General features: G+C 36.4%; 1 protein-coding gene across 1 annotated transcript; it reads right to left on the bottom strand.

Annotated features, from left to right (window-relative positions):
• Positions 1 to 800: 800 nt before the first annotated feature.
• On the bottom strand, positions 801 to 21,006 carry si:dkey-94f20.4 (synembryn-A). Its single transcript, XM_056469718.1, has 14 exons — positions 20,976 to 21,006; positions 19,417 to 19,502; positions 19,232 to 19,279; positions 13,597 to 13,614; positions 11,756 to 11,842; positions 9,052 to 9,632; positions 8,509 to 8,644; positions 6,365 to 6,553; positions 6,191 to 6,285; positions 3,920 to 4,070; positions 2,191 to 2,286; positions 1,973 to 2,117; positions 1,256 to 1,535; positions 801 to 962 (listed from the first exon to the last, which is right to left on the bottom strand). The coding sequence occupies exons 1-14, from the start codon at positions 21,004 to 21,006 to the stop codon at positions 833 to 835; spliced, it is 2,073 nt and encodes a 690-aa protein (XP_056325693.1). The 3' UTR covers positions 801 to 832.
• Between the last annotated feature and the right edge of the window lie 5,734 nt (positions 21,007 to 26,740).

Here is a 26,740-nt window from a genome sequence, read left to right as displayed (position 1 = left end):
ACTGTCATGATCATCATTCTAAAAGAACATTAGAATGACTAGAATAGAAAACTCCAGAAAAATAATGTTTGCTGTTTGTTCAGACGACTTATTTAAGACCCCAGATTAATAAAGGGACTAAGCCAAAAAGAAAATGAATGAATAAGTTAACTTGGTGACACGGTGGCTTAGTGGTTAGCACTGTCGCCTCACAGCGAAAAGGTCGCTGGTTCAAGTCCCGGCTGTGACAGTTGGCGTTTCTGTGTGGAGTTTGCATGTTCTTTCCGTGTTGGTGTGGGTTTCCTCCGGGTGCTCCGGTTTCCTCCACAGTCCAAACACATGCGCTATAGGGGAATTGAATAAATTAAATTAGATGTAGAGTATTTGTGTGAATGAGTGTGTTTCCCAGTACTGGGTTGCAGCTGGAAGGGCATCCGCTGTGTAAAACATATGCTGTATAAGTTGGTGGTTCATTCCACTGTAGTGACCCCTGATGAATAAAGGGACTAAGCTGAAAATGAACCTAATTAACCTAATTCCTTCATGTTGTCTCAACACCAATTGATAGTGTGGAACCCAGCATTCATTACAGTGTATTTAGGATTCTTTGCTCTAAAAGAACAGCGTCTATCTCAAAAAAGGAGTGTTTTGTAACATTATAAATGTCCTTAATGTCTTTTGATACCTGTAAAGCATCCTTGCTGATTAAAATATTTACGAGTTTCGTTTGACTGACCACAAACCTTTTTGATATGAATTAATGAACTATATCCAGGTAAATATTAATGCTGTTTTTTGAGATGAGCTGTTGATCCGCTAAATGTTTTGATCCAGTCAGTTCTGTCAGCTTCATCTACTCCACGTTCTCCAGGTCGTCCGGATCCTCCTCTGATTCCTTCTCCTCCATGGACAGATCTCTGAGCTCAGACAGTGGCACCAGCAGACCCTCTTTATTCAGTCCCATCGGCTGAATCACATTATCCCTGTTTAGGAAAAAACACGAGAGGGTTTGAGAACGTAACCAAGGATCCTTGTGGAAAAATTGAGCCAATTGATTTGTTCTGTTTCATTTTATTTCTTTCATTTTCTTTTCTTTTATTTATTATTTATTTATTATATCATTTATTATATCTTATGCCCCTTTTTACAAGAGTGTATGTCAAGTTTCAGCTCAAAATACCCCATAGTTTTTTTTAATTCTTTGAACACAGACTCGTGTATTTGCTCAATAATACATTTTGGTTCATTTTTAATCAAAAATAAATCAAATTCTGACTTTGAGAGTTTGCTGAAGAGGCTGATGAGCCGGTGTGCCTCCTCCTCTTTCTCCTCCTCCGTCATTCCCTCCATGGGGTTGTGCTGCTCCTCCTCCACCTGTCCCGTCACCGGGTTCACCTTGTCTTTAATCTGCCGGTACTCCTCTGTGTCCGAGTCTGAATCACTGGAGTAACGTGTGCCTGAAGAAGAGGCTGATGACCTTTGCCCTCCGAGCAGACCTCTAGTGGCCAGAAGCCCGGCGGCATTTCCATATCCAGTATACTTGACGAAACGCCTCACTGGAACAAAAAAAAACTGTCAAAAACTGTGGCGTGACAGACAAGCAGACACATATGAATGTGGATGTATGTGTATGGATTTGTACATATTCACTGACAGTCAAAGAGATTTGAGGTTCCCGGGTGAGCCTGTGTTATTTAGCGGTTGTTACCTGGGAATAGCACACCTAATCCAAACAGCTGCGTAATAATTATTGTTATCATGAGTTAGGGATGAAGTACATCCAGGAGGTTGTTATCACAGAATAAAGCCAGACAGGTTTATCCGAAGCAGAGCACTTGTATAACACTGATTTATTCTTTGAAAACAATCATCTTGGATTTCCTTTATCCTGTCTGGCTTCATTCTGTGATAACAACCTCCTGGATATACTTCATCCCTCACTTAATCAAAGTCATCTGTCACTCCTGAAACAGTGTGTGTATGTTGTCCGTACCGTTCTCTTTGCACAGCACAAAGAGCAGATCAGCAGCGCAGTGTTTGAGCTCCGTGTCCAGATGGGTCATCAGTCTGACCAGACGATTCCTCATGGTGCTTCCCTCCTCAGGTTTAGTGCTGGCGTCTCTTAGCGGAGGCAAAATCTGCACAGGAAAACACACTCAGTTTGGCACAAAACAATCCGACATCACTGCTCGTATGAACCAGTGGCCGTGCCTGTTGTCTAAGGTAGAGTCTGGTGTCTCTGTGAGCTCTGGAGCATTCGGCCAGCAGGTTCAGCACAGGGGTCAGTCTCTCCTTCACCTTCTCACCCTGCATGGGTTAGAAAACACATTAACAATGAGCAAACGCCATCATGAACAATTAAACCTGATTTGAAGTGTCATTCATTCATTTTCCTTTGGCTTAGTCACTTATTTATCAGGGGTCGCCACAGAGGAATAAACCGCCGACTATTCCGGCATATGTTTTTATGCAGCAGATGCCCTTCCAGCCACAACCCGTCACTGAGAAACACCCATACACTCTCACATTCACACACATAGATACACTACGACCAATTTAGTTTATTCAATTCACCTATATCCAGTGGTGGAAAGAGTACTGGAAAATCATACTCAAGTAAAAGTACCATTACTTGCCTAAAAATGTAGTGCACGTAGAGTAAAAGTATCTGTTGTAAACATTTCGACATTGTAGACCTTTCAAAAGTACCCAAGAGTAGTGAGTAGTGAGTATTACGCTGTAAAAAGCTGATGCGTTTACATGTAATTTGTGGATGTGTGTAAACGTAACATTCTGTAGTGCATTTAGTTATTGCGCAGCAGGCACACAACATCATAAGGCGTTAATATTAGGTTAGATTTAGGTTGTGCTGTCAGGTGACCAAAATTCAATGTCTAGTCAGCGTCTAAGAACGTTATTTTGATGTCCAATAACGACGTCAAATTATGTTAATAATTGGTTGATTTTAGGTTGTTAGAAAGTGACCAAAATTCAACGTCGAGCCAACATCTTAAACCAACATCATATTGACATCAAATACTGACATTTATTCATCAGGTATGGCCACCAAAATTCAACGTCTCATAGACGTCATAGTGGTAACGTCCACACAACGTTAAGATGTAACATCATTAGACCTTGATATTTGGTTGATTTTAGGTTGGAGATTGGACATTGACGTCGGCCTGATGTTGGGCTCTGATGTCAACCTAATAAATGAAACATCCCCACAACGTTGAGGTACAACGTCAATCTGACGTCTTGTGGACGTCTTGTGCCTGCTGGGTGTTTAAGGCCATTTCGGTCATCATACAGTAAACATGGGTCTCTGGGTCAATGCGTGTAAAGATTTTGGATCTCTTCTTGGACACTTTTAAGGTTCCAAACATGTCTTGAGGTAATTTATTATGATGCGATTTACCTTCTATGTGTGATTTGATTGGACAAGAATCACATGACTGATTTTTCTAATCGCCATAGACAAGAAATAATGAAGTAGTGACTACAGGTTAAAGGAAAGTAGTGGAGTAAAAGTACCGATACAGCAGTAAAAATGTACTTAAGGGAAAGTAAAAGTACACATTTTTAAAATGACTTAGTAAATTACAATTCCTGAGAAAAACTACTCAATTACAGTCATTTGAGTATTTGTTATTAGTTACTTTACACCACTGCCTATATCGCATGTCTTTGAACTGTGGGGGAAACGCACGCGAACACGGCAAGTTTAAGGGTGCATATGATGATTGTTTTAGTCATGAGACTCTAAAAACTAGAATTAAAGATCAGATTTAAATGCAAAATACGTTAATATTTAACTAATGTGCTGTATAAATGATATTAATATTCACTTGTTTTTGAAAGGCTTTTGTAAGCTTTGAAACAGACATGTTTTCCCCATGTGCAGTCTTTTAATCAATCCCTTGCCCTGTGACTTCACCTGCTCCAGCTTTCTCTCCATGTATGTGAGCAGATTGTGCACACAGTCCATGTTGGCTCCATTGATCTGGTGTGAGTCTGGACCCAGAGGGACACACACCAGAACATCTAGACAGCTCAACGGGAGAGCGGACAGGGTGTTTGCTGCATGCCTGAAAATAACACAAGAGATCTGAGCTTGAAAATCTGACCTGTTTTAAAGGGTCGTCAAAACCCTGGACTAAATTTTAGGAGATTTTAAAGTCATCATGAATGTAAAATGTATTTGTTTAAGTAATGTTTTTACTATTATATTTTTTACCCCTGGCAACTATGTTTATACCTGTGAGTGTGTACTGTTAATATACTTTCTCTCAGTTTGATTGAATTTTTTTTTCAGAAATTGATGTGAGATGTATTATATTACAGTTATTAATTTATTACATATTTTATTATAAAGAAAAGAAAAATCACATACTACTCGAGTAGGTACTCCATATGCATTTGAACATATTTTTATTAAAAAAGGCATTGGAGCGCTCCTTTCTTATATTTATGATATTATTATATTAATATTTTAATATATTTTTCATATTATCTGGTGGAGAAGATTACGCATCACTGAGATGGATGAGATGAGAATGAGAGGAAAGCTTTGAGAAACGCAGACAGAAAAAAAGGAAGAGGTCGTGCTCTCTGTGAAACTGGTCAGGCTGACAGGCTAATTTTGGCAAATTTAGACATAAGAGAGAGAAATACTTAAATCTAATTCCTCATTTTAAACAGATCAGACGCAGGTGTTGCTGAGAGAAATCTGTACCAGATAAAATAATATATGCATGTGTATTCAATAGCCTATTTGATAAAAATAAATAAAAGTCCATTGCAAAAATGTTATATCATTACAAATATTCATAATGAAATATTCCAAAAAATGTTTATAATACAAAACAGATTGTAGCAATTTAACTCTAAATTTACCATGGATTTAACATGCTTTGACAAAAGCATACATTTATTTAATAAAATAATAACAAATGGTTAAGCTCAAGACACGTGACATAAAATAGATATTTATACGTTTAAAGAATTATACTCCAAATAACAAATTTTTTATTTACATTGTAGGTATTTCACAATATAAGTATTTCACAATAATGTTGATGATAATTATTGTGGAGCCAACATCACTACTTGCTATACACTTTTATACACATATACACTTATTTAACAACACACTTTACATGCCAATTTGCACATAACAGCTGCACATATAACGTTGTATATAGTAATAAACACGTACATACACTTGTCAATTTGTATATTGCATTCACTACTTACTACTACTACTACTACTTACTATTTTTTTTAAATATATTTATTATCTGTTTTTGTCCTGTCTGTGTAATCCTGTTGCACTGTAGAAGCTCTGTCATGAAAACAAATTCATGGCAATAAAGCTCTTTCTGATTCTGATTCTGATACAGCTTTTACTGTCACTGCTGAAAAAAAAAACAGCTTAAACCAGCCTGGACCAGCCTGGTTTTAGAGGGGTTTTAGCCATTTCCAGGCTGGTTTCCAGCCATTTCCAGCCTGATCTTAGCTGGTCAGGCTGGGAGATGACCAGCCAAAACCAGCTATGTCCAGTTTAAATCAGGCTGGTTTTAGCTTGTTCAAGTTTAGCTTGTGACTAGCTAAGACCAGGCTGGAAATGGCTGGAAACCAGCCTGGAAATGGCCCAAATCCCTCTAAAACCAGGCTGGTCGACCAGCTAAAACCAGCCAACCAGCTTTTTTTCCTGCAGTGACAGTAAAAGCTATATTGTGAAATACCTACAATGTAAATAAAAAATTAGTTATTTGGAGTATAATTCTTCAAACGTATAAATCTCAATTTTATTTCACATGTATTGAGCTTAACTATCATGCCCAAATAAAGTAGCCTACTTTGAATTTTACTGTAGCCTACATATTTCAGCCAAAATTGCCATGTCAGCCAGTTTAATCTGAGTTCATTGTGATTGTTTTTGTATTCCTTTTGTATCAATAATTTCTAGTCTTTCACTTTGTGTGTGTGTGCTTGTCTTGATTTTGTCAGTCTTTTTAACGCAATTGTAAATTATTTTTGACCTTCACTGTACATTACAGTACACATTTTCGTTTGTTTGTTGAATGATTCGACATCATCAAACTCACAGTATACTCAGTGTTAAAGAAGCTGCTGATATTGTTTTCATAACATTTTAATCATCACCTAATATTAAATATCAAATAAAAAAACAATAAGCACCAACCCCTTCAACTCATCTGCAGCTTCCTCCTCCTCACAGGAAACCATCAGGCAGTAACGTAAAACCGCTGCCAGGTGGCGATAGAGAGCCGCATCATCCTGACAAAGATGAAAAGCACAATGCTATAATATAGAATCACATGTAGTTGTTTTATGAGAGTGTTTTATGTTGAGTCACCTCTTCGGGCTCTTGCGTGTGAGTGCTGTGTGTGATGTTAAAGAGGATCTTCAGAGCCTCCTGCGCCTGCTGTGATTCCTCCACACGTATAGGAGGCGCTGTGGAGTCCATATGCACCTCATACTGACTCCTCCACTGCACTGATAAACAGCGCTCCAGCACGGTTGTCAACAATGGCAGTCCGCCCTCCTACAGGTACACCAACGGTACACATCATTATGAAGGTATCAAGCAGAAAAAATCAGAAGCAGCAATGTTATAATATTTACATTGGCAAAAAAAGGGTTACTTCAACAGGCATGACAACAATGCGAAATTATGTGTACAAACATTTTTTTCACACATTTTGAGAGTAATGACATGTTTCAAATAATTAAACTGCAAAAAGATGATTTAATGTACACAATTTAACATTAGCAGGGGCCAGTCTTTAAATTTTCGGGCATTTTGTGCTATTTTTGCCCATATTTTTGAATAAAAAAATTGCAGATCTTTTCTGACAGATTTTGAGAGTATAGTGACTAAAAAATGAACACATGTAATAAAAATCAAACATTTATTAACTTTTTAAGGTCTACAATGCAAATCCAATTAGATCTAAACCACTTGTTTGGTGAACAAAGTCTCTCTCGTATTAGGCACACCTTACTAGTACCGGGTTGAACCCCCTTTTGCCTTCAGAACTGCCTTAATCCTTCATGACATAGATTTAACAAGGTACTGGAAATATTTCTCAGAGATTTTGCTCCATATTGACATGATAGCATCACGCAGTTGCGGCAGATTTGTCTGCTGCACATCCATGATGTGAATCTCCCGTTCCACCACATCCCAAAGGTGCTCTATTGGATTGAGTCTGGTGACTGTGGAGGCCAGTTAAGTACAGTGAACTCATTATCATGTTCAAGAAACCAGTCTGAGATGATTCACGCTTTATGACATGGAGCGTTATCCTGCTGGAAGTAGCCTTAAATGTGCCAAGAAAATATCGCCCACACCCATACACCTCCACCACCAGCATGAACCGCTAATACAAGGCAGGATGGATCCATGCTTTCATATTGTTGACGCCAATTTCTGACCCTACCATCTGAATGTCATAGCAGAAATCGAGACTCATCAGACCAGGCAACATTTCTCCAATCTTCTTATGTCCAATTTTGGTGAGCCTGTGCCACGTGTAGCCTCAGTTTCCTTTTCTTAACTGACAGGAGTTGCACCCGGTGTGGTCTACTGCTGCTGTAGCCCATCCGCCTCAAGGTTGGACGTGTTGTGTGTTCAGAGAGGCTCTTGCAGACGTCGGTTGTAACGAGTGGTTATTTGAGTTATTGTTGCCTTTCTATCAGCTGGAACCAGTCTGGCCATTCTCCTCTGACCTCTGGCAGCAACAAGGCATTTGCGCCCACAGAACTGCCGCTCACTGGATATTTCTCTTTTTCAGAACATTCTCTGTAAACCCTAGAGATGGTTGTGCGTGAAAATCCCAGTAGATCAGCAGTTTCTGAAATACTCAGACCAGCCCGTCTGGCACCAACAACCATGCCACTTTCAAAGTCACTTAAATCCCCTTTTTTCCCCATTCTGATGCTCGGTTTGAACTGCAGCAGATCCTCTTGACCATGTCTACATCCCTAAATGCATTAAGTTGCTGCCATGTGATTGGCTGATTAGAAATTTGCATTAACGAGCAGTTGGACAGGTGTACCTAATAAAGTTGCCGGATAAGTGTGTATGTGTATATATATATATATATATATATATATATATATATATATATATATATATATATATATATATATATATATATATATATATATATATATATCAGGGGTCACCAATCTCGTTCCTGGAGGTCTGGTGCCCTGCAGGGTTTAGCTCCAACTTGCCTCAACACACCTGCACTTGAACAAGTGGAGGAAAAGTAAACGATGACAGAATTTTTTTTTTTTCGGGTGTACTATCCCTTTATCCCTTAACTAGTCTTTACAAATGGAGTCTTATTAATATAAAGTGTTAATGAACCATTATAAATGTCTCTTTTGGCCAATTAATGTGACCTTACTGTCCTCCATATTATGTAAATGTACATACAGTAATAGCAGAATTGTTAAAAATTGAAAGAAACAGAAAAGAGAAAAGGTTACTTGTTTGAGCTGTGCTCTGAGCTCAGGTCTTAGCGCTGTCAGTAAAAACATGAAGCGCAGCGTGTAAAACTGGCCAGCGGTGGAAGAAGCCGACTGAAACTCCTTACTGAGCTTCTCTGTCAGACCACAGAGGAGACTGAAGCACAGCAAGGACATGGAGAGAACAGAAAAAAACATGTCAAATACAACATTCAATCTCACCAAAACATGTTTTTAATTTAGTTTTTAATTAATTGAAGACATTTGTGACCACAGATGGACCACAAAACCAGTCATAAAGGTCTATAACTATCGGGAAATCAGGAATATGAGTAAAATTTTGAGGAATCTTGGACACTTTGAGAAAATCACCTTTAATGTTGTCCAAATTAAGTATTTAGCAAGGCATATTGTTATACAAAATTTAAGTTTTGACATATTAAGAGTAGGAAATGTACAAAACATTTTCGAGGAACAGGATCTTTTCTTAAGACTGATGATTTTAGCATAAAAGAATAATCTGTCTATATTTGTAAGTGTTCTGTTAGTAAAGATGTGTCGTGCCTGAGTTCGCTGGCTCTCTCTTGTGCCCAAGCACTATTGTAAACAATGTTACAGAAGATTTTCATCACTTCCTTCCTGTGGACTTCCTCTTCATCTTTTTCCTCCTCCTCCTCGGCTCCTCCAAGACTTCCTCTGCTGTCTCGTTTCCCAGGCATCAGAGCTTTAAAAACGCTGCTCCTCCTGCGCGGCGGCCCGAGGCTCATGTTTGAGAAGGTGCTGGCCTTTCTCTCTCCGCACCAGTCTCCGGGCCCCCAAACCGCCAGCTCATTGGATTCACTGCTTACTGCCCCAAAACCGTCATCTTCCTCATAATCGGGCTCCTCTGCTCTGCCAAGTTTGAGCTCAGAAATGGCTGCCATGACATCACCGTAGGGGTCTCCGTCACCATCTGTGTCCTCTTTCGGGACAGGGGCGTTGCTGATGCCACCAAGGTGTGCTAGAGTCAGAAGAGCTCTGTCTGTGACCAGCGGCCCCAAAACCTTCTTGTCCCTGGAGAGAATCCGTAAGGATCTCAGACATGCTTTCAGTACGCGGCCTTGCGGTTCAGACTGGAGGAACCTGATCAAAACTGTGGCCAAAGCCTGAGGGCGACACACACACACACACACAAGCTGTATTTCCATTCACCTATATTTATGCTCATTTTGGCATATTGAAAAAATGCTTAATAGAAACGCCAAGATGATTATACATTAGGCATGGGCCGGTATAAGATTCTGACTAGTGGTGTATTGTGGCTCGTTTCCACTGAATGGTACGGTACGGTTCGGTTTGGTACGGGTCACCTTTATCAAGCGTGCGTTTCCACTAACAAGGGTACCATTTTGGTGGGCGTGGTGTATGACAAAGTTTCAGTCGACGTCATTCTCGCTGGAGGAAATGTCTACAATAAAGCTGTACGGGTCACTTACATATATGAAAAGCACTTCTCACAAAACAGATGCTTTAAACACATAAATACTTGTGTAGAAATGTTTATTACTAACTTTTCTATGAACATGAGTTGATTATAACTGCAGATCAATGACAGTACCAAACAGCGTACTGTAACATCTGTAATTATATTAAATAACTAAATCAATGTACATATATAAACACATACAGCCCCTTACAGTCTCTGATATGTTCCCAACTACAGAAGAACTACATATAGCAGACATTACGTCCGTATTTACGTTCAAAACAACACAATATATAGCCTACAGTCAGTGCAAACCTCTAATCTGTGTCTGTAATCTTCAGCAGCACATGTAGCCTCTGTTAGACAGTAATTCTGTCATTCTGAGTTTATAATAGTCCAAAAGGTGAATATAATAAGTTAGTTAAACAAGGCATTTTGTTCACGTTTGCTGAAAAAAGAATTTGCTCCTTTTTTTCCGGCTTCTCCTTTGTTTTTTTCGCGCTTCACTCTCGCGTTTGTCAGTGTCTGACAGGATCGGGTTTCAAAAGCACGTCAATAATCAAGCGCAGGTTATTATCATCAGCTTAAGAAGTTTGTTATTTCAGATATAGACGCGCGGCGAGCGCTAGGAAGAAAGCGAAACCACTCGCACTTCAGACTGCCTCGTAAAAAAACTACGCGGCACACGGTAAATCTGCTCTACTTCATGGCTTTGTGGCTGTTTATCAAGACGACGACAAGGTTTGTTTGAGCCCGGGTTATTATATGTATAAATAATTCCGCTGTAATCTCTCGGCTGTGCGTGTATTTTAAATTTGGCGGTTTTTTGTTTTCATTCTGGCTTGTTGCGTAAGCGAATGACGTGTCTCTGTAAACCAATATCGTTCAGCTGCGCGTCTAGCTCCGCCTTTTGGTACCCTTTCTCGTGTTTGGTACCCTTTGGAAAGGGTGCCGAAAAAGTGGTACGGTTCGGTTCGGTACGCTTTTTGACAATGGAAACGGCTATAAAAGCGTACCAAACCGAACCATACCGTACCACTCAGTGAAAACGGGCCTTTGGATTACAAATCTCACAGTTCAGATCACATTATGGTTTTAGTCATGGATCGGACCATTTTTCAGATAAGCCAAAAAGGAGGAGACAAATGTAATTTGCTTTTCATTTATTACAGAAACGGCACTGCAAGAAACTTTTGATTTTAACAAACAGAACTTGGAAGCTGTAATTTTATCAAAAATAAAAGTAAGAAATAATCAGCTGAATAAAAATAAACTGTAAAATATTCAGTACTGTGAAAAATTCAGTAAATTTGAGAAAAAAAATTTTATTCGGTAAAAAAAAAAATCACATGAACTACAATGAAAACAAATTTACCAAACAAATTCCAGCATGCTCATAAAGAAATCATGTGATTTTGTTTTAAAAGATCATGTGATGATAAAAATGGGCGAGATTGGACGGCGTTACTAAACAAACCAGTGGACTGACCACTTAGCATAACCTAATGTTGGTTTGGTCATTCTTATACGCCACAAGTAATTTATTCTAAAAGCAAGAGGCCCAAAATGTTTTCCTACCACAGCAAATTGCCTTTTCTTTTTGATATTTGACACACGTTTATCAGGAAGTGGCGATTTTGTTCTCTTTGACTCATTTGACGGAAATGGTCCTTTATTTGCAAGTGTTTTATGCCATATTCCAGTTTTGCACGTAAGTCTAATTAATATCTTTGGATGGACGCAGATACCAGTGAAACAAAAACAGAAGTTTGTTTCAAACAGTTAATGTGTGTGTTTGTTTACCTGTCTTAAAAGAACATCTGGGTTACTGGACTCATCGTAGTCTGAATCTGAGTCCGACACATAATCACGCACTTTATTCTTTCGGAACTGCAATGAAAAAAAAGTATAATCGTAACAAAACCACTTTAAATATGCAGCGTTTCATGCATGGTTATGACTGATCAGTTTTGGTGCTGTAAACTGCATCTTTAACCCTCTGGTGTTCCTCAAAACAGACCAAAAAAAAGAGTAACAATTTTTAATTGAATTCATTCATTCATTCATTTTTTCGGCTAAGTCCCGTTATTATTCTGGGGTCGCCATTGCGGAATGAACTTATCTTGCATATGTTTTATGCAGCCAATGCCCTTCCAGCTGCAACCCATCTCTGGGGAAACATCCATACACTCTTACATTCAAACACATACACTACGGACAATTTAGCTTACCCAATTCAGCTGTACCACGTCTTTGGACTGTGGGGGAAATCGGAGCACCCGGAGGAATCCCACGCGACACAGGGAGAACATGCAAACTCCACACAGAAATGCCAACTGACCCAGCCGAGGCTCGAACCAGCAACCTTCTTACTGTGAGGCGACAGCGCTACCCACTGCGCCCCTGCATCAACCCTAATTGAATTTATATCAATTAAAAAAATAAACTCCAGAATATTTGGTATTTTGAGGAGATTTCACCATGTTGATAGAGGAGTTGAAGTATTCAACAATTATTATGAAGCAGAGTTAGGCTGAAAACTGTGGAAGTGAAACGAGAGAAACGCTGAAGCGAACGCTGACCCACTATACCAGGGGTCACCAAACTTGTTCCTGAAGGGCCGGTGTCCTGCAGATTTTAACTCCAACCCTAATCCAACACACCTGAACAAGCTAATCAAGGTCTCACTAGGTATACTTGAAACACCCAGGCAGGTGTGTTGAAGCAAGTTGGAGGTAAACCCTGCAGGTACACCAGCCCTCCAGGATCGAGATTGGTGACCCCTGCACTATACCCATTCGTTTACCCATGTCATTTTTGATCTTGACTGTTTTTTAAATGACCATGTAGTTATGTCCAAAAATGTTTTACATGTATTTTCACCAGCAAGTTGTTCCAAACATGTTAGGATTTCTTTCAAGATATTTTAAAGAAGCTGAAAACCTGTAACCATTGATCTCCATAGTATTTGTTTTTCCTACTATGGATGTCAATGTCTTTTTAGATATCTTTAAAAATATATGTATGTTTGAGTTCATTTAGCAAGCGCCACAACCCAGGAGACACACAACATCATAAGACAGTAATATTAGGTTAGATTTAGGTCGCCAGCGTCTAAGGACAATGTTATTTTGACGTCCAATAACAACCTAATGTAATGTTGATATTTGGTTGATTTTAGGTTGTGTTGGAAAGAAACCAAAATCCAATGTTGAGCCAACATCTTAAACTAACGTCAGATTGACGTCAAATACTGGCATTTATTCGTCAGGTATGGCAACCAATAATCCAATGTCTGACAGACATCATAGTGGTAACATCAACACAACATCAAGCTGCAACATCATTAGATGTTGATATTTGGTTGTTTTTAGGTTGTGTTGGAAATTAACCAAAATGCAATGTCTGTATGATGTTGGAGAATGACGTCAGCCTGACATTGGGTTCTGACATCAACTCGATTTTCATTTTTAAAGAAAATGCAATGTCCCATGACGTTGGGGTAAAACGTCAATCTGATGTCAAGTTGACGTCCTGTGCCTGCTGGGAAAAATCACTAAATTTCTTATATCGCACTACCAGAGGGTTAAAAAACTGGCAAATCCTTTTCAAGAATGTAGACTTTAAAAAAAGGAAAGCAATACCTCTTCCAGCTCCTGCCTCTTTTCAGATTGAACATCCAGAAAGACATAAAAAAACAACAAACAAACAAATCATTTAATCAATTATATACAAATATATATTCATGACTGTTCAAAGTGTATGTTTTGGATTTGCGTGTTTTAAAGGACGAAGTAAGGAATACTATATATGCCAGACCTCAAGGCAATGAGAGAATGTTAAGATTTAAATCTCAAAGGTTAAATAAATGCTTAATTGGTAATATTGGCCAATATTTGCTTTGTATTGTGACATATAGTGTGTCCTAGTAATTCTGCATGGAGTCGGCAAGTCTTATTTACTATTTCGGGTTTGGTGAAGTTACTATGGTTGAAAACTAACCTACAGGGAACTAGGTTTGGGAAGGGTGTGTCTTTATTTTAGCAAACTGGGTAATGTGGTTGAATTGGGGTTTTGGAAACGCCTGTTTGGTTCTGCAAGTTCTCAGTCATTCAACTGTCACTTATCAAATAGTAAACACACACTGCAGTCTGTCACACATGCTCGTACATGACTTTTCTGGCACAGATTCAAACAGCGTATCTGCTGTGGCCATGAAAAATATTACCAGCTGAAAACTCCAACAGAGTTTCCCAGCAGTTCGTCTCAGACGTCATGAACACACACCACCACCTGATAGACATGACACACACTGGGAAAGTGTCTGATAGACATGACACACACTGGGAAACACTTCAGGAGTTTCATAGTTGTCATCTGATCTGAATTATGCAGGATTTCTGAGAGATAAAACCAGTCGTGATGACGCCGAATCCCCTTTTGTGTTTACAACTTTACAATTCTTTTTTTTCTTGAATTACAATCTACTGAAAGCTTTCAAAAGAATGTGTGGTTTAATATTTTATTTATGGTTTATTTATAGCAGAAAAATGAGAAATAACTAGATTAGAGGAGGATCACAGAAACGCAAATAAATATATATTATCAAAATGTACTTATAAAAGTAATAGTTCACTAAAAACTGAAAATTATGTCATTTTTTCCACCCACAAGTGATTCCAAACCTTTATGAGTTTTTGTTTTTGTTGAACACTAAAGAAGATATTTTGAAAAATGTTAAAGCATGTAACATGTGACTTCTATAGTATTTGTTTTTCCTACTATTGAAGTCAATGGTTTCCAGCTTTCTTCAAAAAAATCGTTAGAATAAAGAAACTCATAAAGGTTTGAAACCACTTGAAGGTGGGTAAACAGTAAATATTCATTTTTTGTGTGAACTATCCCTTTAAATGCATATATTTATATATTTATTTGCAAGGATAATTATCGGTAATAAGAAATTCCTGTTGTAGCAGCATGGCATTATATTGGGTAACATTCAGGGTAACACACTGATCTGTCCTGTCTGTAGGCCACAGAGACAGTTGGAAACCAGTGAGAGAGCCTGAGCGCTCTCTCTGGTGGATCCATCAAAGACATATGTTTTTTAGAGTATGAAACACGAAGAGGCCCTATTATGCAAAAAAATAAAAAATAAAAATCACTTTTATAAGACGATAAAAAACAGTTGTGTGCAAATATAATCAGCCTTTTACAGTAAAACTGTATTAATAAATTTTTTTTAGAATCACACTTCATAAAACAGTCTGTACTCATCATTTTTATTCGTTTCCTTCAGCTTAGTTTCTTTATATATCAGGGGTTGCCACAGCAGAATGAACCACCAATCTATCCAGCACATGTATGTGTGCATTCGCATACAAACACTATACAGCCAATTTAGCTTATTTGGACTGTGGGGGAAACTGGAACACCTGGAGGAAACCAACTCCACACAGAAATGCCAACTGGCCTAGCCGAGGCTCAAACCAGCGACCTTCTTGCTGTGAGGTGACAGTGCTAAACACTGAGCCACGGCACTGCATCATATATATATATATATTCATATATAGTTGAAGTCAGAATTATTAGCCCCCCTTAGAAACTCATTTCTAATAACTGATTTATTTTATCTTTGCCATGATGACAGTAAATAATCTTTGACTAGATATTTTTCAAGACACTTCTATACAGCTTAAAGTGACATTTAAAGGCTTAACTAGGTTAATTAGGTTAACTAGGCAGGTTAGGGTAATTAGGCAAGTTATTGTAGACTATCTGAAAAAATATAGCCTAAGGGGACCAATAATTTTGACCCTAAAATGGATTTTAAAAAAGTAAAAACTGCTTTTATTCTAGCCGAAATAAAACAAATAAGACTTTCTCTAGAAGAAAAAATACTATCAGACATACTGTGAAAATTTCCTTGCTCTGTTAGACATAATTTGGAAAATATTTTATAAAGAAGAAAAAAATCAGGGCTAATAATTCTGACTTCAACTTTGTATATATATATATATATATATATATATATATATATATACACACACACACACACACACACACACACATTTTTTGTCATTTTGTCAATGTCAATTTTAATTTTCTGTAAATAAATGCTCTAAATTATAGACTCAACATTGGTTATAAAATTAAATATACACACCTATTGGCGAATCGCAAGAGTCAACAATAACTTTGTATTCAGCGTTGCAGTAACAAATTATTATTGCTGTTTGGTATCAGCTTCAACATTTTTATTAATTAGTGTAGATGCACGCAAGATGTTGAACAGTGATGAAACTACAGAACTATTTTTCCTCCAATCTTGATTCAACAACTGTGATGTAAAATCAACATCACAGTGTATTAAATCAAATAAACATTATCAGGATGCCAAAATTAAGCTGAACCAACATTGCTTTGTAATGGTAAGTCAGTATAATTAACGTTAATGCATCATCGCTGACTTGCTATCTGAGATGGAATTAGCAGAAGCTTATGGCCTAAATATTAACCAGCCGCAGGATCAAGTCAACTGCAGAATCAGCAAACAACTGAGGACATGCAGGAAGTCTTTCAGTTACGCTGACATTTTCTCAGATGCCTAAATATAAAAATACCAGCTATAAAAGGAATCGATTGCATAATATACACTCAGAGAAATTACATTTGCTGTTTGTTCAAACTACTTATATAAAATAAGCTGAAATATCCCAATTCTTAAGGTTTTTTTGGGACAACTTATTTGTTTTATGTTCAACCCACTAAAATTTGCAAAAACTAATTGGTTTACTTTATTCCTTCATGTTGTCCAAACACAAATGGATTGTGTGGAACCCAAGCGGCAACCTCCCGCTCTCCCTCGGGAAGCCAATACGGAAGTAACTAAAACTGCAATTCATCGACTCGCCTTGGGGGGCTGGCTCCAGGAAGTCCAGGTCATTTCTGACTGCAATGGGAAATTGGCCATTTTTACAGCTGATAAAAACATGCTTACAGCCTGGTACAAATGATGGCTTTGGTGCATATAGCCATAATTAACCTTCATGACAACTGTGAGGGGGTGAATTTTTTTTATAACTCATGCGTTTCGTTTTATTAAGTTATATTAAGTCTGCATAATTAAGGGCGTGGCCACTTGAGTGACAGCTAGGTCTCGCTGCTCGCTGTCTCGTCACCTGAGCTGATTACGGCTAATTAGCCGATAAACTTGGCATATACATCGCATTTTTGTGTTGGTTAATGTTTCTTTACACAGTCAATTGCCTTTTGGGATTATTTCCTACAATTATCAGATGATATGGGATGCTGTGTGCACTTAATTGTGCTCACAAACCATTCACGTGGCCTCCGTTTCCCAGGTGAGTAAAGTTATATACTTGTATACCATCTCTATAAATGTGTGTGTTTTATTTAAGATCATTTATCATTTATAATGTTCTTTAGAGCTGTAATGCCCTCCAGAATCTGACAGATTGATTAGCTGTAGGCTATAAAACAGTCATATGAAGCGTTGTCATACAGTGTTATGCCTGGATTTCATCAATAGTCTTGGATTTACTAACACAGACTATAATTGAAGTGTTTGGACGTATTTCGGGTTTTCCTCCTGTTGAAAAATGTCATAAGAACACTTAGTGCTTAGTGGCTCACTGTATTATAGCAGTGTTTTTAAATGTCTAAACACTTTATTGATATAATGTACAACCAAGCACATGTGGTCAGAACACAAACGAGTCGCAGGTAATAAAGTCAAGCGTTTCTCCCAAAGTAAGCTCTGTCTAAACCAGGTCCAAGCAAAATGTCAGCAGGTGTCTGTAGCTCCGCTCACTCTCCGCCTTTTTGCCCTTGTTTGGTATCCCGCCGTGGGTGCGATCACGCGCGAACAAAATGGCTTTCAGATTCATTTGCGCTCTTCAGAAACCTATGGGTGACGTCACGGATGCTACGTCCATATATTTTACAGTCTATGGTGGAACCCAGCATTTTTACAGTGTATATTCATGCAAATCTGAGCAAACAGATTTCCACACAACGTCTTCATGTTGTCTCGACACAAGTTCCCTTTACAGCTTTTACAAATTTAAGTGGATTGAACATGAAGCAATTAAGTTTTCCCCAAACAACTTTAGAATTGTGTTGTTTCGACTCATTTTAAATAAGTAGTTTGAACAATTCTTCATTTTCCCAGATATAAAGATACTAACTGTAAAATTAATGGATCGCATAATAAATATTCATGCAAAACTGAGCATACACTGTAAAAATGCTGGGTTCCAACTTCCACACAATTCCTTCATGTTGTCCCAACACAAATCAATTAAGTGAACTTAATTTTTACAAATTTAAGTCGGTTGAAAATAAAGCGTTTTAAGTTACCCCCCCCCCCCCCCCACCAAATTAAGAATTGTGTTGTTTCGACTCATTTTAAATAAGTAGATTGAACAATTCTTCATTTTCCCAGATATAAAAATACTAACTGTAAAATGAATGGATTGCATAATATACACTCAGAAAAATTACATTTGCTGTTTGTTCAAACTACATATATAAAATAAGCTGAAATATCCCAATTCTTAAGGTTTTTTTGGGATAACTTATTTGTTTTATGTTCAACCCACTAAAATTTGCAAAAACTAATTCGTTTACTTTATTCCTTCATGTTGTCCAAACACAAATGGATTGTGTGGAACCCAGCATTTTTACAGTGTATATTCATGCAAATCTGAGCTAACAGATTTCCACACAACTCCTTCATGTTGTCTCAACACTTTAAAGTTCCCTTTACAGCTTTTACAAATTTAAGTGGATTGAACATGAAGCAATTAAGTTTTCCCCAAACAACTTTAGAATTGTGTTGTTTCGACTCATTTTAAATAAGTAGTTTGAACAATTCTTCATTTTCCCAGATATAAAGATACTAACTGTAAAATGAATGGACTGCATAATATATATTCATGCAAAACTGAACATACACTGTAAAAATGCTGGGTTCCAATAACTTCCACACAATTCCTTCATGTTGTCCCAACACAAATCAATTAAGTGAACTTAATTTTTTTACAAATTTAAGTCGATTGAAAATAAAGCGTTTAAGTTACCCCCCCTCCCCCCCAATTAAGAATTGTGTTGTTTCGACTCATTTTAAATAAGTATTTTGAACAAGCAGCATAAGTCAAGTTTAAAATACTTTGCTTTAGTATCTTATATAAAAAGATTCATTTCTGTTTGCTCTTTTCATTAATGTGCATGCTTAATCACACTCAGATATCTTACCTTTTTTCTCTCCCTCTCCTCCAAATCGTAGAAAAAACACTGTGCGTACTGGGAATCGAGAGAGTGTGTCATTAGGAAAGAGCAATTACATATTGTGCAAAGTGGATTGTTTTGTAATGACATGTCAGTAATGCATTGGTTTTTTAGCCGCCGGAGGGAATATAATCAGAGTTAATTGTGAGTACCTCTCGATTAAATTGCTGTAGTTCTGCCTTCAGTGCTTTCTGATCGCCCTCTCTTATACACTCGATAATCCTCTCCACATCCATTGCTGCATCAAAAACACAATTTATTTCAGAAACATGCGAGGGAGTCTTCATTAAAAATGTCATTTAAATATAAAATTAACTGTTTAGGCCATACTTAAATTGTTTAATGAGTCAAAAAAATGTTACAATCTATTTTTAAAAGTAAATAAATACATTAAAGTAATTATTAAATGACATAATAAATCTATATTTAACATTTATGAAATGGAAAACAAATAAAAAATTCTGAAATATAGACGTTTTCAGCTTTGGTTTCAAGTTGTGACATAAAACATTAGAAACACTGAAATGAACTGGTTTCAGATCACTCAAACAGCCCATAAATTAATGTATATCAGACAAGCTAATCTTATGAGTTACACTGTAAAAATATGACTAAAAGTCATGAGAACAAAGGTTTTTATGTTACTTTAACTTATTGTAATAAGTTAATCAGGTTTAAACTACATTTTCTGAGTTCTGTGAAGTTTAAGTTTATATTTTTAGTCACTTTGATTTGATGTATGTTGACATGAATACAAATATTTCATTTAACTAAAAACATTTAAGGCAGCAATATTTTTTTACAGTATATATGAGAATATAAATAGTTCTTTAAGTTAACAGTTGTATATTATATTATATTATATTATATTATATTATATTATATTATATTATATTATATTATATTATATTATATTATATTATATCATATTATATTATTCTATATTATATTATATTATATTATATTTAATTATATTGTATTATATTATATTATATTATATTATAATATATTATATTATATTATATTATATTATATTATATTGTATTATATTATATTATATTATATTATATTATATTTAATTATATTATATTATATTATATTATATTATATCATATTATATTATTCTATATTATATTATATTATATTATATTTAATTATATTGTATTATATTATATTATATTATATTATAATATATTATATTATATTATATTATATTATATTGTATTATATTATTCTATATTATATTATATTATATCATATTATATTATATTATATTATATTATATTATATTTAATTATATTGTATTATATTATATTATAATATATTATATTATATTATATTATATTATATTATATTATATTATATTATATTATATTATATTATTCTATATTATATTATATTATATTATATTATATTATATTATATTATATTATATTATATTATATTATATTATATTATATTATATTATATTATTCTATATTATATTATATTATATTATATTATATCATATTATATTATATCATATTATATTATATTATATTATTAGGAAAGAAGTATGTAAATGTTTAAAATGACTTAACAAAATGCATTACAATCAACTTAGACACCAAAATCCATAACAAAACCGAAATTAAAATCATCAAATACGGGATTTTCAACTTTTCCCACCCCCAAAAAAGTGTCTCCACATTCAGGATAGTTTATCTCTTACCTGTGAGTTTGTCTTCAGCTGAATGTGCCATGCAGGATCTGATGTTTAATTTCTACAGCGCTTTCTAGAAAACTATGGGTCTTCTCTCAGGCTTTTTCACTCACTATTTACCCCTCGTTCCGCTCCTGCTCCTCTTTCTCTATAATCCTGCAGTGCATTAGTTATGCTCTAATCCTTTAATGTCTTTCCACTTCATCTTTATTCACTCGGCCTATAAATAACTCAGCTGCAGTACATACAGTAACCACAAGGTGGCAGTTCAGCTTATTATAGTTACTGTATTATGATGTCTAAATAAATTGTTGCACATCAAAATGTACTCCAAAAGGGGATATCTGACTCTAAATTGACAATCAGTAAATGGTGTTTTATTTACTCTGTAAGACAAGCTTTAAATACAATTTTACTTATGGACACGTTTTTGTTAAATGCATTCAAACAGAACAATAAATAAACGCTATTTTCTAATCTTATTTCAGGGTTGGATTTTCAATTAATCAGATTTATTTTTTATTTATTCTAAATATTGTATGTTATATATGGGTGGCACGGTGGCTCAGTGGTTCCCGGGTGGGTCAGGCATTTCTGTGTGGCATTTGCATGTTCTACCTGCGATGGCGTGGGTTTCCTCCGGTTTGTTCAAACACATGTGCTATAGGTGAATTGGGTAAAACAAAATGTATGGGTGTTTTCCAGTACTGGGTGGCAGCTGGAAGGGCAATTGCTGCGTAAAAACATATACTGGAAGAGTTGGTGGTTCATTCCACTGTGGCGACCCCCTGATAAATAAGGGACTAAGCCGAAGGAAAATGAATGAATATATATATATATATATATATATATATATATATATATATATATATATATATATATATATATATATATATATATTATATATTAAAAATATATTCTAAATAACGGGTGGCGCGATGGCGCAGTGAGTAGTGCTGTCACCTCACAGCAAGAAGCTCGCTGGTTCGAGCTTCAGTTGGGTCAGTTGGCATTTATGTGTGGAGTTTGCATTGGTGCTAAGTCCAAAGACATGCACTTGGTCCAAGTCCAAAAACATGCACTAGGTGAATTAAATAAACTAAATTGGCCATAGTGTATGTGTGTGAATGAGTGTGTATGGATATTTCCCACTACTGGGTTCAGGGCCGGATTAATTAATGGGCATTATGGGCACAGGCCCAGGGGCCCGTGCACACTTGGTGCCCCTGCGAGGGGGGAAAAAATAATGCAGATTTCGAGTGTGTCTATTTAGGCTAAGTGCAAATCCTTAGAACTGGGTTGGAGAGGCACTATATGTTATATTTAAATCATATGCATTGTAAGTTTGTAGAAGTTATACATTAAAAATTCCCTAAAAATTATTTATATATATATATATATATATTAGTAGTGCTTCAGTGAACTTGAACAAGTATACTAAAAACCATAAATTTTCACAAATTATATTAGTTTTATTTCCCAAAGTGTGCTTTGAATGCTTTAAAAATAAGTACAATGTTTGTAGACTATAAATATATGTACTATATATAATTTATTTAAAAATGCATTCATTCATTCAATTCATTTTATTAAAAAACATATTATATTAATTATTTTTAATCCAATTACAGGGGTGCGGCGGGGTAGGGGGCCCTACAAGACAATGTGCCAAGGGGCCTTTGAATTCTTAATCAGGGCCTGACTGGGTTGCAGCTGAAAGGGCATCCGCTGTGTAAAACATATGCTGGATAAGTTGGCGGTTCATTCCGCAGTGGCGACCCCTGATTAATAAAGGGACTAACCTGAAGGAAAATGAATGAATAATTATATAGATCTCCGATTCTCGGAAAACTTCCACACATACAGTACATGACAGTCTCTAGTCACATCCATATACTAAAATAGATCTAAATGCCTGCTTTAATGTAAAACCTATTAGGTTTTATATTAGTTCTTTAATTACTCACATTTTTGGTTTTCTTACAAGAGATGGAACATTATTTCAGTACAATTGCACTTTCTATTAACAAAAAAGCAATGACAAATACAGTTTTCTACAGCTAGTTCTGGTTCTCATTGGTTTTCATATAACAGCTTAGGACCAGCTTAAACCAGCTCATGACCAAGAAGAACCAGCTTGAACCAGCAGTCATGGTTCAAAACCTACCATAACCAGTATATAAACTTACCGGCCACTTTATTAAAGGTGCAGAAGGTGATCTGCTTAAATGCTAACCGGTTAGTATAATATCTCCCTTGCTGTCCAAAGCCTCGCCTCCTGTAATTGCGAACGCGCACATTAAAGATGACAGAGACCCACTAGATCATGTCATTCGCCAGTTAGAAAACTTTATAGTACTTTATAATACTACAATTCTGAGCATTTTCAGTTTCAGTTATGTAGTTAGCAAGCAAAACTTGTCATCACTCTCTCATCAGTCTCATTCTCTCACACGCTTTGTCCTAAAGTGATTACTGTATGCTTAGGGGTTGACCGGTGGCGTGCAGGAATTACATTTATTACTAAGCCATAATTGCATGCTATTTTAGACTGAATATTCAAAGTAGCATGGTGAACAATATAGGGAGCGCATCACAGGCTGTCATTGTTCGAAAATGAACCAATGTGAATATAAAACCAACTTTAGCTCAGTAAGGCAGGCTAGGTGGAATAACGCTATTTACTGATGTTTTGTTATGAAGCTACATTACATTATTTATGCTGTAAATAGAACCTTATGAAACTGAAATTACCAACACAATCTCACGGCAATTTGTAATTTTTTGATTTAGTGGCTAATTCATATGAATTCGTACAATCTAATTCGTACAATTTAGTACGATTTGCTCATCACCCAATGACGGTTGGGTTTAGGGGTGGGGTTAGGTGCCACGCCTCCTTTTTAAAATCGTACAATTTCGTATGACTGAATTCGTACGAATTACCCACTAAACTGACAAAACGTAAAATACTTACATTTTCTCATGAGATCAGGCTGGAAATTTCTTACATTATTGGTTCGTCGGAAGATTTTAGTTGCTGAACAACACTTCTGTGCATATAACCCAACAACAACACAGTCTACATCAGCTTTGTGTGACTAAAATACTTTTAAACCATAACATTACCTGTCTAAAAGAAATAGTTCTGCCATGTTGTCGTCCTTCCTCCAGCGTGAAAAAGTAACTCATTGATTCAGGATTTGAAATAGTTTTGATGGAGCATTTGCTTATAGCACTGTCACTCGTGTCCACGTGACCGCGGCCTGCGTGAACACGCATCAGTGGATCTGCATAAAGGGGTGAGCAGTTGTTCAAGTCTACATTTGTTGACAGACAGTTTTGGCTACTTATCAGAATTATGGGAATTATCGGCTGACAAATTTTAGTTTGATGAAGATTTTTTAGTCTTATTCCTCACCGAGAATATAAACATACATATAAACACATTTAGATCATTTACTTCAATCATTACTATTGGAATGTGAAGAGACTTTCAACCAGCACAACAAAAAATGTTTCTGAAGACAATCACCAACTGCGCCTTTAAGTACACCTATCCAACTGCTCGTTAATGCAAATTTCTAATCAGCCAATCACATAACTGCAACTATAGGCATATAGACATGGTCAAGATGATCTGCTGCAGTTCACCCGTCAACAGAACAAACCATCCCCAGGTAGCAAAGAATTCTGGCCCAGATTTGGCATAAAGCTGGCACAGTAGGCATTCATCCGGCACTGGCACACAGCATGTGGGCCAAACATGGCCCGGGTTTTACAGAGGTGACACCATCTTTAAGGTGGCACATAAGACTTGGACCAGATGTTAAAAAATTAAATGTGGGCCACGTAAGTTTCGCCTATCTTGACCCACTTTTAAAATACCTTTTAATTTATTTTTTAGTAAAGAAAAAAATTCTACCAATCAGGTCGCTTCGAGAAAAAGCACAGCCATAAAGCAAAATACTTCATGGGCTTATCAAATTCGTTGCAGTCGTGACACACCAACATATCTGGCCCAATTCAGACCCAGTTATGGGTAGGGCCAGATGGAATCTGCGGACGTTTTTGCTATTTCTGCGGAGAATTTCGGTAAAAATCTGTGGATTTCTGCTGAATTATTTTGGCAGTATCATAACTAAAACCTTAATATATGAAATAAAAAAATAACTTTTTAACTTTTATTTAATGTTTAAAATGCAAATTCAATTAGATTCACTTGATTTGGTAAACAAAGCAAGTCTCTCATATAATATCTCTACTAAAAGACAGAAATTATCACTGTACAAACTGCATTGTACATAAATCAGATGAACATTTTCATATTAGTCAATAATATTACTGTAATTAATTTAAAAACTGAATAAATATAGATTTACACACATTTACTCAAGTCAATAAACAGAGTTAATGATGGGCTAAATATCTGCCGAATTCTGTGCGTGCAGATTCCGTGTGGGCCCAGTTATGGGGTATTAACTTGGCTCAGACTTGGCCTAGATATGGTCCACATTTGGCCCTTGTATGGAAGCCAGATTTGGTCCAGTCATGTACCGTATTTCACCACGGCATGTGGGGCAAGCAAAAGCTGATTGCCTGGGTCAGAGTTGCGCCAGAGAAATTTGCTATGTGGGTCGTTACACAATGATTTGCCTAAATACCCTAACTTGCCTAATTCACTTTACTAGTATCTTGAAAAATATCTAGTCAAATATTATTTACTGTCATCATGGCAAAGATAAAATAAATCAGTTATTAGAAATGAGTTATTAAAACTATCAGGTTTAGAAATGTGCTGAAAAAAATCTTTCCGTTAAAGAGAAATTGGGGGAAAAATAAACAGGGGGGCTAATAATTCAGACTTTAACTGTAAGTGTGTGAATGGGCATTTTAGATTGTTAAACAGCAGTAAAAGAGTATTTGTGAACCTGTGATGTAACAGTCAATGTGTTTCCTGACAGGATAAACATAAAGTGGCCCAAAACAAAAAGCAGCACAAACACTGATACACACCCACACAATGAATGCGCACACACACACTGGCACTGATTGGCAGTGAACAACAGGATGCGTGTGTTAGAGATGTTTGTGATGATGTTCTGTACGCTGCAATCCACATGAGAATAAAGCCCCGTCACCTTTGCTTATCTCCACAGACTGATGTATACACGTATAAATCACACTAAGTGCTCCAGCAGCAGCGTCCACTCGTAATCAACGGTTGGTCAAATCCTGCATCCACACCTGCTGTTTGTATCCTGTTGAGCAGCGTCAGAAGCGATTGTGCGCTGGTCAGTGAGTCAAGATGAATAAAGGTGAATCAGTTTAAAAGCAACAAACATTAGGTGCCACGCCTCCTTTTTAAAATCGTACAATTTCGTACGAATTAGCCACTAAACTGACAAAACGTAATACGTTTTTTCATGAGATCAGGCTCGTAATACTCACTACTCACTACTCTTGAGTACTTTTGAAAGCTCTACTTTTTACTCATACTTTGAGTAATGTTTACAACAGATACTTTTACTTTACCTGCACTCGGTTTTAAGCAAGTAATGGTACTTTTACTTGAGTATGATTTTACAGAACTCTTTCCACCACTGTACTCAGCAAACCACTTTCATTTTTAACTCAAATATTTATTTAACATGATTATAATAGCATTTAGCTCAACCTCTATGTATATCTTGGCTTTCTATTTATGAAATAGAATAAAATAAAATGCTGTATTGTAAAGCACTTCAAAATACAGAATATGAAACAACATTTAA

Source organism: Danio aesculapii, chromosome 12 (genome assembly GCF_903798145.1).
Source record: "Danio aesculapii chromosome 12, fDanAes4.1, whole genome shotgun sequence".
NCBI classification, from domain to species: Eukaryota; Metazoa; Chordata; class Actinopteri; order Cypriniformes; family Danionidae; genus Danio; species Danio aesculapii.
Note: the sequence above shows the minus strand (reverse complement) of the source record. Positions and strands in the feature narration are given on the sequence as shown.

Excerpts from the sequence above, each read along its gene's own strand:
- si:dkey-94f20.4 (XM_056469718.1), bottom strand. The coding sequence starts at position 21,006 with ATGGCACATTCAGCTGAAGACAAACTCACAG. Across the intron at positions 6,286-6,364 it reads ACACGCAAGAGCCCGAAGAG|GATGATGCGGCTCTCTATCG; the intron begins GTGACTCAACAT and ends CATCTTTGTCAG. Across the intron at positions 2,287-3,919 it reads TGGAGAGAAAGCTGGAGCAG|GGTGAGAAGGTGAAGGAGAG; the intron begins GTGAAGTCACAG and ends TAACCCATGCAG.